The following is a 15,718-nucleotide window of genomic DNA, read 5'->3' on the forward strand; positions in this document are numbered from 1 at the left end:
ACAATCTGTCAGTCTACACTTTTAAATTTTAAAACATAATAATATTTGTTCTAATTGTTGAACGACTTGACAAATTTAGAACTGATCCAGAGTGTCCAAACATTGTAGATATTTAGCTTGTGTTTGGTACTGTCCATCGTGTCTAATGGTTAAAGCAATAAATATATTTTTTAATAATGAATATTTGTCATCAACACCGGGAATAAATTGTGACATTTTATCATGGCATTTAGATTAAAAAAAATGTAAAACTAGCATTAAGACATGCATGCCCCATGTTTTCTAAAAAATACATCTGTAACGATTGGTTTTCAAATTTTGGCAGAGCTACTTGGCAAAAATTATCGCGTATTACCGTTGTATAAGTTAATAATCTTTCATTTTATGTATAAATATAAAATATAAAAAGTGTCATTACATCGTATTAATTTATTTTTCCTTTTACAGCTGCACAGATACCTCAACGAGGCAGTGAGTATTTTTACATTTTTTTCTATTAGATTAAAAATATTCTTACACAAAGGTACTTTACACCAAACTAGCTACTAACAACAAATAATAATTACAATTAAAGGGGCCTATTTGTTAGTAATGTTGGCAACCACATTGACCCATCTTATTATATTCACGTCGGCTTTATCGTCGAATTCTGAAGATATCTTATACCGACCACATTACTAATCAGGGTGTTTTGCTGAGAATACAAAAAGAAAAAGAGCTGTTAATCACAATAAAAACAGCCAAAATCGAATACCTCGGTCACATCATGAGGAACAGTGAAAGATATGGACTGCTGCAACTAATCTTGCAAGGAAAAGGGGAAAGAAAGCGAGGACCAGGAGGGCGAAGGATTTCCTGGCTGAAAAATCTACGTACGTGGTTCAACATAACCACGAATCATTTTAGAGCAGCAGTGTGTAAAGTGCAGATTGCCATGATGGTCGCCAACATCCGAAACGGATAGACACTACAAGAAGAAGATTATATTCACGTAAAATCCCGTAAAATACCGTAGACTGACCGAGTCCCAAATGAGGAGGTCCTCAGAAGAATAAAGAAGAACCAAGAGGTACTGATCACCATAAAATCTCGAAAGTTACAATACTTCGGACACATTATACTAAATGAATTTGGATAAGCCCTTTAGATTTAGATAGCAAACGCGAACCCGGAAGAACAAGACACTCATGGTTTCAAAACTTACGTCAATGGTTTGGACTAACATCGATCGAGTTATTCAGAAACGCCGCAAACAAAATTAAAATTGCTATGATGATAGCCAACATCCGCAACGGACAGGGCACATGAAGAAGATAAGCCCTCCTACAAGCCATCCTGCAAGGAAAAGTATTTGGAAAGCGGGGTCCAGGAAGAAGAAGAACATCCTGGTTGAAGAACCTCAGAACCTGTTGGTTCAACACATCCGTGCAGCTTTCCCGCGCTTCTGCAGATAAAATAAAGATTGCCATGGTGATCGCCAACATTCATCATGGATAAACACATCAAGAAAAAGAAGATTCTATTCACAGCAGCTTGAAATAGATCAGTTGACGTTAGACCAGTCCATTTCCTAAGACTGGCCAACCAGGATATATGTCTGCATCCAAAACCTCTCTAAGGGTACGAACATGACGAAGATACATGGATGAGCGCGGTGTAGGTCGCGATTGCGATCGAGGTTTACATCGATTACGGCAGAACATACCGAAGATACCTTCCATTCAGTGTTCTTTGCGGTTTCCATATAACCAAATCTTGTTGCAACCTGATTACAACAAGAAATTAATAAAAACACCAGCCGTGATGGTGTGTTTTAGCACAAGAAATGGATAAACTTTAATTTACCAGGCGATCAGCAGCTCGATCGCGATGTAAAACAAACTATTTTGTTTTGACATCGACATCGCTGTAAACCGCGATGATAGGTCGCGAGGGTGAACGGGTGACACATCCTTGGTATGTGCGATCTCATAAGAAAATGAAGGTTTGTTTTGACATCGATGTAGCGACCGCGATCGCGACCTACACCGCGCACATCCATGTATCTTCGGCATGTTCGTTCACTAAAGCGCTGGTTTCCTCGGAAGCGGCGCCAACAAACTGCGACCGTAGCACTGCGATGAATTACGTCAGATTACGGTGAAAAATTCAAGGTTCTTCACTGCGGCAATGGAATGCGCAAACTCAGCAAGCGGTGGCTTCCAACGCATCCTTGGAAACCACCGCTATTATTTTGCATGGTACAGTTTTTTATGACGTCATTCATCGCAGTGTTACGGTCGCAGTTTGTCGGCACCGCTTTCGAGGAAACCAGCGCTTTACCCTCAGCCTTGCCATGTAGAATCAACTGTAGAAGTCGGTATTTAATATTACGCATAATGTGGCCGAAGTAAAACAATTTTCTGTTCTTTAAGGTGTTACTATTTTCTATGTCTTTTCTTAACCTCTGGAGCCTAGTTATGCTAGTTGTATCGTGTATTTACAAGACCATTAATAGGTCTGGATCCCGCGTATGAAAAAAAAGTTGATTAAAAGCAAGCTGAAAATTTGTTAATAGCTTAAGGGTGTCTAGTCGGACAAACTTTGATATATGGGAACACTGGAACAGGGGAAGTTTTAATTGTGGAACAGGTTAAAAATTTGGAACGGCCAGACCACGAAAACGGCACATGTATTTTGTCCGGCAGAACAGACTTAAACTCTCCGAACAGAGATTAAACTCTCATGCAAAAATCAGACTGCTATTTATCACCAAATGGGCGTTTTAATGAGTGGAACATGTAGAATATGTCAAATGACAGGAATTATGACAGGTTATAAATAGCAGTCTGATTTTTGCATGAGATTTTAATCTCTGTTCGGAGAGTTTAAGTCTGTTCTGTCGGACAAAATAAATGTGCCGTTTTCGTGGTCTGACCGTTCCAAATTTTTAACCTGTTCCACAATTAAAACTGCCCCTGTTCCAGTGTTACCATATATCAAAGTTTATCCGACTAGACACCCTTAAGCTATTAACAAATTTTCAGCTTGCTATTAATCAACTTTTTCAAATGCCTTTAGTCTGTAAGACGCTAGATTTCTACTCCCTAGAAGAGGACACTAAAGAAGTAACATCTAAGAATTCCTATGCATATTGGTACTTAATTGAACTTATGCATATTGGTTTATTGGTACTTAAAGATAAGTTGCTGCTAACCTTCCTAAGACCGTTAAAAGAGTTACTGGCTTTTTCAATACGAGTTTTTATTTCGTAGCTATAATCCCAGGTATACTTAATATTGCAGTCCAGATTTTCTCAACTAGACGAGGCAACGAAGCATTAAACCTAGGAATTTTGTGCAGTAAGATGAATCGTCATGCAACTTTTTGCATTCGATTCGTGAGAGTGTCAGGCAATTTTGTGAAATAAATTGATCTCCGGCAAAAATTTTTGTGCATGAGAAAAAGCATCTTTAAAGTGGATCTCGAATAGATGGAAAATAAAAAATTTAGGACTCAGGAAATATTGACGGACATGAGTTCAATTTTTACACTTGGGGGTTTGGAGGCCACTGAACACGAATTTCATGACGGCGATGGTCTCCGAGGTACAGCTGGTTCCAAAAAAAACTGATACGACTCTTAAAGCGTATTTTGTAGAAAATTGACTTAGTATACTTTCTTCTTCTTCTTTTTGTTATTGGTCTGGCTGCAAGGCAATTACCAGCACGATTTATAGGCGATCTTGATGTAGTCTGGCTCTAAGCCATATCAAAATCGCTGACTATGTTCTTGTAAAAAGCTTTTGATGAGGTGTGGTATAATGAATATGAGTTTAATTTATTATATTTTGAAGGATAAATACTTATTATTTACATACTGTCACTGTTACTGCCAAATCTTAAAATTGGTCAGATAACTTCAACCTCAAAAAATGGCTGTTTGTTTGTTTATTTTATTATTTGTCTGTCATAATAAATATTATAATATAATGTCAGACCAATCATACACTGCTCAAAATGATTAAATCTTACTAAGAGTCGTATCAGTTTTTTTAGGAACCAGCTGTACCTGGTGCCCAGGGTGGAACTCGTCGCCTGGGATGACCGAATAATTCGAGGGACGATCGAATAATTCGCGAAATGAAGATTGGATCGAAAAATTGAAAAATACGTATTCAATATTTTTTCAAAAATCTATCGAAAGACACTTATCAACGACCACCCCACTCCACCCCCTGGAGGTGGGGTGGGGGTAACTTTAAAATCTTAAATAGAAACCCCATTTGTTATTGCAGATTTGGATTGCTTACGTAAAAGTAAGCAACTCTTATTCGAGACATTTTTTAGAATTGTGGATAGATGGCGCTATAATCGGAAAAAACGATTTTTTCGTGATACAATAAGTTAATTATAGAAACGGTCTAATATCTCGAGAAATACACTTCCAAATAAAAACAAAAAAAAACGTCTTTTATATTTTTTAAGAACCTATCGAATAACATAAAACACGACCCTCCACTCCACCTTCTGGAGGTGAAGTGGGGTGTAACTTTAAAATCTTAAATAGGATATTGCAGATTTGGATTACTTACGTAAAAATAAGTAACCTTTATTCGAGACATTTTTTCGAATTATGGATAGATGACGCTGTAATCGGAAAAACACTATTTATTAGCGCCATTTATTAACAATTCTAAAAATGTTTCGAATAAACATTACTTATTTTTTCATGAGGAATCCAAATCTGCAATAAAACATGGGGATTCCCATTTAAGTTTTTAAAGTTAACCCCCACCCCACCTCCAGGGGGTGGAGTGGAGAGTCGTGTTTGATGTTATTCGATAGGTTCTTGAAAAATATTAAATACGTATTTTTTGGTCTTCCATGTGGAAGTGTATTTCTCGAGATATGAGACAGTTTCTATAATTTGCCTATGGTATTACGATAAATCGTCTTTTCCGATTATAGCGCCATCTATCCACAATTCAAACAAATTTCTCGAATGAAACTTGCTTATTTTTACGTAAGCAATCCAAATCTGTAATAACAAATGGGCGTTTCCGTATAAGATTTTAAAGTTACCCCCACCCCACCTCCAGGGGATGAAGTGGGGGGTCATCTTTAGTGTCACTCGATAGACGTTTGAAAAATATTAAACGCGTATTTTTCAGTTTTTCGATCCAATCTTCATTTCGTGAATTATTCGATCGTCCCGCGAATTATTCAATCGTCCCAGGCGATGAGTTCCACCCTGGGCAACAGGTACCTCGGAGATCAACGCCGTCATGAAATTTGTGTTCACTGACCTCCAAAACCCCCAAATATAAAAATTTACCTCATTTCCGTCAATATTTCCTGAGTTCTAAATTTTTCATTTTCCATCTTTTCGAGATGCACTTTGAAAATGCATTTTCTCATGCACAAATTTTTTTGCCGGAGATCAATTTAGTTCACAAAATTTCCTGATACTCTTTCGAATTGAATACAAAAAGTTGCATGACGATTCATGTTACTGCACAAAATTCCTAGGTTTTGGGCTTTTTAGTGCTTCGTTGCTTCGTCTACACTCTTTGTAACGGTTTATCGTAATTTGGGCGTTTATGTTGGTGTTATTACTAATGATCATTATTTTTGTCTTACAATTTAATTTTAGGCCATATTTGTAACATGTTTCTACAATATTATTCATCGTGCGTTAAGGCCCCTGCTAGAATATTTACCAGATATACAAATATTGTGACCGTGATACTTACAGAGTTGTCAGCCAATAGATTAAGAACAACACAGAGGGCCATCGAACGAGCTATGTTGGGAGTATCTCTTAGCCAAGCCGCACACCAAAGAAACATGAAACGAAAAACATGAAACATGAAACGAAAAACATGTTTCATGAAACTAAAACACTGCTAAACAAATCTCAAAGTCCGCCTACCAATGAAACGAGTGTGATTCATGCTCATGACACATTTTTATTTTCGGAGAGTTTCATAAATGGCCGGACGTATATTTGTTTAGCAGTGGTTTATTTCCATGAAACGTAATTTACGTTTCATGTTTCTTTGATGTGCGGTCGGGCTGAGAGAACATACTATACGAAACGACGACGTGCGAAGCAGGACGAAGGTGGAAGATGTAATTGGAAAAATTGCGCAAAAGAAATGGAACTGGGTAGGACACGTGGCACGGCAAAACAACGACAGGTGGACGAGAAGCATTGTACATTGGAGACCACGCGAACACAGTCGTACTAGAGGAAGACCATAAAACGATGGCTAGACGACATCCAAGCCAAAATGGGGAGAAACTGGCACCAAATAGCACAAAACAGAGAAAAGTGGAGAGCTCATGGGGAGGTCTTTGTCCAGGAGTGGATGCAAACAGGCTGAAGAAATAGAAGAAGATGCAAATATTTAAACTGACCATTTACTTCAATACCATCTTCATCCAAGGCTTCTCTAAAGATGTTTTCAAAAAATAATATCTTAAATAATGCTGGTAATGGTATTCAATCCTGTCAAACTCCTTTTCCGAATATTAAGATCTCGAACAGGTCATTTTCGAATCGCAATGTTACTTTTTGTTGGATATATGAGTTTGATATTAACCGATTTTCAGGTAAAAAGCCTTGGACGTAATTTACAAAATGTATTCGTTACAACCATATCCGTCTCTTTTCATAATTGAAGAGTATAGGGGAAAAACAAGGAATGTCACATTTTATACATATTGAGATAAACACCAATAAAGGTTTAATTCCTATGATATCTAAAAACTACTTGGAGATTCTTAGCACAATTCTAGCAATTATTGGTCTATAATCTTAATATAATAATAATCTATATTAAGTTATTAATTTAATAATTCACCAAAAAACTGCTAACATTCCATATTTTTGTCCAGTGGCGTGCGGACAATCCAGGTCCTTCGCCTGGATACAAATTCTTAAAAAATTTATACAGACTGATCTTTCTGGTTATTGTTCTGAATCGGTAGTCTAGTCGATAGTACTCAGTTTTTGCTACCCCATGGCGAGATAAGCCAAAATTCATGAAAAAGTGCCATTCCTTGTTTTTCCCCTGTACTCTTCAATTGCGGCCTTCCTCCTCTTTCGTTTCTTGTGTCAAGACCATTATGCCGATAAAATATTCTCGACTGTACCTTGTTCTATTTTGGCGTAAAAAAGTAACCATAAGATTAGTTAGTTCATGTTTTTTGTTGTCAGTTTTAGAGAGTCTGCTAGAGTCTGATTAAAATTTTATATACATAATATACTAAGGATTTTCCCAATTTTCACTGTATTACTTCACTTAACAGTTCTCTCCAGTTCTTTCTGTTTTGCCATTCGCCTTCCTGCAGATTTCTTCTTTCCATTGCTTCGTTCACTTCATTTCTGAAAGATCTTCTGGGTCTGCCTCTCTGCCTTCTTTCTATTGGACTCCACTCTGTTATTCTATTTATGCAACGATTTTTGTCTGCTCTTCTGACATGTCCGTACCAGGTCAATCTCGACTGTTCGATGTAGTATATTATATCTGAGTTCATTCCCATTCTTTTCTTAATCTAGAAATATTATATTTAGTAGATTTAGATGTCGGTCCGTAGCCCTGAACGATATTTATACTAGAGGAGCTTAAATTAATCTTCAATAACACAACTCTGTCTAACGTGGAGTTAAATCCTATCAATTATTTAGCCGGGGTTGTTATAGCGACACGCTTCATTTATTATTGTTTTAATTGCTACTTTTAAATATTAACTTTCTTTTCTAAACGAAAATAATATGGGTCATTTAAAATTCACATGTGTTTCGCTCCTAAAATACAAAACCAGATTGTATAAAATTAATGTTTTTTTCTGGGAAACAAATTCCCCATTAAATAGTTACCTTGTCAGACTTCATGTCAATAAATCACTTTTTAAATGCATTCGAAGACGCTTCTTAAAACTACAGAAGTGTTTTCAGCTTTTAAAACACCAGATAAAGGGACAGCCTCTTTATGTCGATAAATTAGTTTTCAACGTAAAACCACAGACATGTGTTTTTAATTCAGCCACATCAGTCGATACACAACCCCAGCAGGCATCCGTCAGTCATACAACCCTCGCTGGGCCCAAACAATAACAAACCCTCTTACGAGATATAAGCACGACTTTTTTAACCAAAAACAAATAAATATATTACTGTTCGTTGTTTTACACTTATTTTAATTTAAGTTAATTGTTTGCGTTAACCAGCTACGGAACATATATATGCATTGAGCATGTCGTTTTTGAATAATATTTGCTGCCTTGCCTGCTTGGTACATGATTCGAATGTTCCACGTACCGATCCTTTTCATTTTTGAGACATTATTGGCTAACCGAGAGATTTTCGGTGTACCCTCTCCCCACTTAAGGGATGACGACCGATTCTTTTGGATTTTCGGCCATTGTGATGTCCTGAAAATATCCTTACGGATCTCTAATGTGGTAGGCATCCCCTGGCTTTCCTCATCTCACTACTGTTGACTAATTTGGCTTTTCTATCTTCGAAAATGAAGTGCCCTAAGACGTATCAGTTCTCCCACCCGTAGCTGTTGTCCACCAAGTGGAGGATTACTTATACTTACATAAGATTATAAAGAAAACCTTGTAGGTAATCTGCAGGATAGCTTGGGGAAGGTGAGAATTTGACTATTATCAACTTTTTTGGTGATTAAATCAAATAATTATAATCAATACCGTTAAGCCATATCATGCCTTGTATTTATTAATGATACAGGATTACCGTTACTTTATCTAAAGCATTTTAAACAACTTACCCATATTGTAGGAAATGATAAAGTGCTTCAGATTGGCAGGTATATCAAAGAGACGTCTGCTGTCTTCATGTCACTTTAGGTTGTATGTAAAAGAGTCTTTTGGGATTTGAGATGAGATTTTCAACTCCTGCAATGCTCGACAAATGGTTCTAATAAAAAGTTTACCAAATGTTAAAATGTAAGCTACATTTTGGTTATTACTTTTGGGAGTTTAAAATTAAATTTCTTGAGTAATTCCAGATGCGTTCCTTAATTGTTTTAAAGTTACTTTTTAAACTTTTTTGAGCTTTACAAAATACACATTCTTTATTTTGCTATATGTAGTACAAACATAAACTATGAATAAGTAGCAAATAAATAAATCCTTACAATCTGTGTATTCAAAAAAACATTATTTTTGTGAACAAACTGTATGCTAGCTGGAAAGTATCGTGAAGGACGAAAAGAGATAAAAACCTCGTAGTGCATTATCAGGTAAAAGTTACCACGTATCTCGAAAAAATTTATTGAGAAAAAAGATATATGTACCTATATACATCCTCTTATTAGCTACTTTAGTCAAATATTATGATATAGAAGGAAAGGAAGTAGTAGGATCAGAGCACGATATAAACAAAAAGTGGGCGAAAGCCTAAAACATTAATGCGCGATATTGGAAACCCAAAAGAAATACTGGAAAGGACTGAAACTAACCCTGGACTAGGCTTATAGAGAGAGGAATTTCATAGCATGATTGTAGAACCATGGATGATGAAATAATTCATTTTGCTGAGTAAATAAATAAGGTTTTTTATAAATGGCACTAAAAGCGAAAATAGGAATAAAAAGGGGAAAAACACCATTGACGAAGAAACAGTACTGAATAGATTAAAATAAAATTGGTAAAAATTATTATTATTATATTTTAATAAACAATGCATTTTAAACAGCAGACAAGTATCTCAAGTTTTTTTTATCGGCTATTATGATATTTCCGTTTTTTCTAGATTTTTTCAGATCATTTATAATATTGCACTGTTTTTTTTTTGTTCAGTCGCAGCAATCGAGATTTTAATGAAATATTTTGCTAATACAGTTTTTCATTGTAATTGTATAGACATTTTACATTTCTCTCTCTCTCTCTCTCTCTCTCTCTCTCTCTCTCTGTCTCTTTCTCTCTTTATCATTTGTATCTTTTATCTTTTAATAATCATTTTTATCTTTTCATTGGTTGTACGCTGGACAAATGACATGTTGAAATAAAACCATCTTTTTCGTTGCCCCCTATTACAGTGATTTTAGAGACATTTTACATTTAGATTGAGAATCCCTGAATAAAAAAAAATCACATGGCGATTATCTGTGTTTTAGCTTTTATTATTTATCAAACAAAATACCGTAGAGTAGAAGGTAGTAACTGGTTATATAAACGACTCAATAGAGAAATTTAATATTTTGACTATTTCTCTCAAAGTGAAATATTTTTACGAAATATTTCGAAAAAATTATCTAGCTTTTTGTTTTCGTTTAATACATAAGACCATAAACTGAATGACAAGAAGTGTGTGTGGAGGTTATTAACAAGTACAATCATCGGGATGACGATAATAATGATTTTATACAGTTAATAAATACTGATATTACCAATGGATATAAATATATAACTTAGTAACATCAATATATAGTGGCAAGTCGCATTTATGTATTAGGATAGTCCAATGGCGGATCTACGGTGATGAAAAATGGGGAAATTATCCCCTATTCCCAACAAGGTCCAAAATTAGAAGACAATAAGAAAGCAATGGTTGAAGCATGGAAATATAATTAGCTGACATGAACCTTAAACGACAGACATCTACGGGGAGGAAAAATGGGGAAATCGCCTCCCCCCAACAAGGTCCAAAATTAGAAGACAACAAAGAACAATGGTTGAAACATGAAAATATAATTAGCTGACAGGAACCTTAAACGACAGACAGACAAATTCAACCCAATAGACCCGCTAGTTAAGAAAATTAAGGGAACTTAATGCATGTAAGTTATTATTGATGTCTTTGGGTTTATCTTTTTTATATCTTTTGGTTGGTGTTTAATTGGAAGTATCCACCCAAGGTAAATTTGCCCCCTCCCCGCAGGGAAAATGTCTAGATCCGCCACTGGAATACTCCTTATATTTAATGTCCAAACTACATACTAAAAGCTAAAAATAAATCAAGGGAAAATCTAGGAAATGATAATAGTTTAATAACTAGACTTACAATGTATTTATAACGGGTAATATAAGATAACTTTGATAACATTTCCAAGAGTATAAAAAAAATAGTGATTTATTTTTTAGGCTGCAAACGGAAAGAGGACCCTGCCACCAATACGGAACAGTTGCCTACCCCGAAGAAACCGAGACTGGTTTTTACAGATCTCCAGCGTCGTACTCTGCAGGCTATTTTTAAGGTAATGTATTATTCTATATTATAATATTCTATATGTGGATTTACCACGTAACATTCAAACGACCCATCATAACGACGGGCGCCAATGTGTAACATTCGAATTATCGCACTTACCTACTTTACTTTATCGCGTTCGGACATGTCATTCATAAAATTTCGGCCCAGTGTCGAGCTACGTCGGTTCTATCTTTGTTGGAGAGCCATAAATCTTCGAGGGTACACCGATGAGGACAGTTTCTGCATGTAAGAAGATGTTCCATATTCTGTGTTTCTCCACAATCACAGTTCACATCATTTTGATCTATTTTTTCCCATTTTGCCATGCTTGATTTTACTGGAGCGACCCTTGTTCTTATCCGATTCGTAGTTTTCCACTTTTTAAAGTCTAGAGACTGGCTGGTCCATTGAACCTGAGGAAGAAGGAAATACTCAGGTGGTTCATCCTGCACTGTTCCAAGGAAGCTTTTCCTGGATTTTAGTCGCTTTCGTGGTGTTCGAGCTTTGCATAGTGCATGCCGTTGGTCCGCAATCTGTTTAATGTTCTCTATGTACTCTGCAACGCCTCTGCGTGTTGAGGGTTCTGCAAAACCAGCTGCTTTATATAAGTTTGAGAGTGGCGTTGGTTTCATGCACCCCGTTACTATCTTGCATGGCTGATCTAGCGCAGTATCAACTTGTTTAGCGTGGGCAGATCTGCACCAAACCGGGCAAGCATATTCAGCAGTTGAGAAACACAGTGCCTGTGCCGTTGTTCTTAAGACGCCAGGACATGCCCTCATTTACTTCCCGTTAACTTTCTGAGTATGCTGTACCTAGTTGTTACTTTCTCTTTCGTTTTTATGCAATGTTGTCTGTAGGTGAGGGACCGGTCTAGAGTTACTCCAAGATGTATAGGTTGGTCTGTGTGTTCTAGTATATTACCATTCCACGCAATTTGGAGTTTTCTCTTGGCTTCCTTTGCGCGAAGGTGGAAGGCGCAAACTTGTGTTTTAGAGGAGGTGGGTCTCAGTTTCGAGTTTCTCCTCCACTTCTTTAAAGCTATTTCCTTGAGCACATATTGCGAGATCGTCAGCATAGAGGAAATGCTTGGTTTAAGTCGGCGTAGGTTGGTCGTTTGTGTATACAGGGTGTTTCATTGGGAAAGTAACATACGTTAACTCTAGAAAGAGGACACTGAGGCGGTCTCAAAAATACCATACTTAATGGGTCTTACTTCATTAATAACAAAGATACTGGGTGTTTTATCTATTTTGCCATTTTCTTATTTGGTTCATAATTTTTTAACCACACCGTATATTTATTTTATATTTGGCACGCAAATATTCTTTAAGGTGTACAATCAATTAATTTATTTACATTTGTAAAAAATCCAGGTCACGATTAATAAATATTGGAAAAATGTTTATTTTTCCAAAAATATTTTTTTATAATAGATTTTGCATTTGAAAAGAGAATGAAAAACTATATTTAGTGGCATATGTCCTTTGAATTTTCGGCAAAATGATTTTTCTGGTCAAATTTTGAATTTGAATTCTGAAATTATGTGAATTGCGAGAGCTCGAAGTAGAAAAACATTGAAATACGACTTACAACTTGTTAATCACATTGTATATTTATTTTATATAGAACACCGAATATTCTTTAAAGTGTCCAATCATTTAATTTATTTGTAATTATAAAAAATTCAGGGCTGGATCAAAAAATATTGGAAAAATGTTCCGACCCAAAAAACACCCTGTGCATTATTTTTTTTAATGGATTTTGCTTTTGAAATGAGTATGAAAAACTAAATTTTGTGGTATAGTTTGAATTTTCGGCAAAATGATTTTTCGGGTAAAATTTTGAATTTAATTTCTGAGATTATGTGAATTGCGAGAACCCGAAGTAAAAAAATTAAAATGTGACTTAATTTTAATTAATACCATTATTTAATCTTAATTGGTAAAATGTTAACATTTTAGTATTTTTTTTATTATGGCGACCAATAATTCATAACAAATATTCACCTTTAATGAATGAATAAATAATAAAGAGTCCACAAAAAACACATAACTTTAATCAACGAACTCTATCTTAAAAATTAAAAAAAAAAAACAGAAAAAAATGCTGAAAAATAAATTTTGGATATCTAAAATCCAAAGTTTATAACGAGGAAATAAATAGTAGGGAAGAACTTCTTGACCGGATTTGAGCTGCCTTCCAAGAAATGAAGAATAACCCTGACCAGATTAGGAAGTCAGTCAGACAAATAACATAAAGAGCAAGACTTTGTCTCCAAAAAGGTGGTGGCCATTTTGAACAATTACTATAGGTTTGATAAGTTATTTTTTGAAAAAAGTTTTGTTTTTCTTTATTTTTAAGATGGTTCGTTGATTAAAGTTATGTATTTTTTGTGGACTCTTTATTATTTATCCATTATTAATTAAAGGTGAGTATTTGTTATGAATTTTATTTATCGCCATAATAAGAAACTCTGAAATGTTAACATTTTACCAATTTAGATTAAATAATGGTATGAATTAAAATTAAGTCACATTTTAATTTTTTTACTTCGAGCTCTCGCAATTCACATAATTTCAGAATTCAGATTCAAAATTTTACCAGAAAAATCATTTTGCCGAAAATTCAAAGTATATCACTAAATTTGGGTTTTTATTCTATTTCAAATGCAAAATCCATTTTAAAAAAAATTAATTTGTGGGTCGGAACATTTTTCCAATATTTATTAATTGTGACCTGGATTTTTTACAAATGTAAATAAATTAATTGTTTGTACACCTTAAAGAATATTTGCGTGCCAAATATAAAATAAATATACTGTGTGGTTAAAAAATTATGAACCAAATAAGAAAATGGCAAAATAGATAAAACACCCAGTATCTTTGTTATTAATGAAGTAAGACCAATTAAGTATGGTATTTTTGAGACCGCCTCAGTGTCCTTTTTCCACAGTTAACGTATTTTACTTTCCCAATGAAACACCCTGTATATAGAAGAGCATTGGTGCTAAAACACTTCCCTGTGGGAGGCCTTTCTTTTGGACTCTCCACCACTTGTCCTCCAGCACAACGAAAAAACGTATGTTTTGCAGTAAGGAATATACCACCTTACCCAGATGGTGGTCATTGAGAGTGTCATATAATTTGCGGAGCAATGTTTTGTGCCTTACTGTGTTATAGGCTGTTGTCAAATCTTTGAAAGCAGTCCTGTTATACGTTTTTCTTCAAAGCCCTCTTCCATCTGTTCTGTTAGTGCGAGGACTTGACCGGTGCAAGATTTTCCGGGTCTGAATCCTCCTTGTTGTGGGATGAGGTGCTTGTCGACATTTTTTTCTATTTTGGCGAGGATGAGCCTCGAATAAGCCATGAATTATCAGAGAAAGTTGGGGGTTAATGTATAACAATAAAACTAACTATGGGGGCCGATTGTTAAGGCTTCTAGATCAGTCACTCAGGTGTGAGTTCGTCTTATCTTAGTTAAAAAAGTGAGCAATGAGTCTCGAAAGGGACAAATAAAATATGAAATTAACTAATCATATTTATTTAACATTTAACAATAAAATGAAATGAAATTTTAATATACAAACAAATCCTGCCCATAACTTTACAATAAAAATGATGGTTATGGCACTTCTGAATTGCTAGCTGGACGTGGAGGACGTAGTTGGCTCCAGATTATGTAGGTAGATCTTAGGGGTTTGCCATATTAGTGTCTTTAAGTAGCCATTGTGGGCTTGACGACAGCTGCAGTTTTTGATTTGTTGATTTATTCCACGCGGTTACATCGTCAACGATGTATTGTAGGATTCAGGAAGTCTCTCCCGAAAAGAGGAACAAATTAATGAAAGGCCAAAGTATCTAGAATCAGAAACTCTGTATTAGAATATCAGACGTTTTAAAGATTCCCTGGCTATGCTTTCGAAGATTACAACTTTAAGCAAAATATTACAAATAGCAAATTGACAAGGGTCAAATGAATATAATTAATATTAAGATAATTAGTTTAAGTAAATTAAAGATTCTGGCTGTATATAGGTTTTACAATGTTAAAAAGACACGTGGGTTGGAGGGGTTATGTATAAAAAGTAAAAATGATCAAAAAAGACACTGGATTTCGGTTAAATATTAAACATAAGAAATAAACTTACCCTACACTTACCTTCAATTGGTATAACAATACCAATACACAAGAGAGAAAACAGCAAAGACCCTACCAACTACCGTATCATCACCTTGCTGAGCACAACTCTTAAACTTTTAACCAAAATAGGTAGATACCTACCTGCCAATGAAATAAATGAAGAATACACAATTAGTGAGGAACAACAAAGTTTTCGAAAAAATATAGGTCCACAATAGACGCCATATTCATAGCCAGACAAATTGTTGAGAAAGCACTGGAATATAATAAACCTGCATTTATGTGCTTTATACAGGGTGATTCATTAAGAATGTCCATTCTCTGAGTTGTAGATTCTAGACCTTAACAGGGTGTTTTATTTAAAAAA

General features: G+C 35.2%; 1 protein-coding gene across 1 annotated transcript in view; it reads left to right on the forward strand.

The window, feature by feature from the left end:
* The window catches only part of LOC114334446 (homeobox protein onecut), a 267,715-nt gene that overhangs the window by 240,207 nt on the left and 11,790 nt on the right, over positions 1-15,718 (forward strand). The window contains exons 2-3 of the mRNA XM_028284487.2: positions 448-471; positions 11,100-11,212. Coding sequence (XP_028140288.1) covers positions 448-471; positions 11,100-11,212 — 137 coding nt within the window. The remainder of the gene's footprint in view (positions 1-447; positions 472-11,099; positions 11,213-15,718) is intronic.

Source organism: Diabrotica virgifera, chromosome 10 (genome assembly GCF_917563875.1).
Source record: "Diabrotica virgifera virgifera chromosome 10, PGI_DIABVI_V3a".
Classification (NCBI taxonomy): Eukaryota; Metazoa; Arthropoda; class Insecta; order Coleoptera; family Chrysomelidae; genus Diabrotica; species Diabrotica virgifera.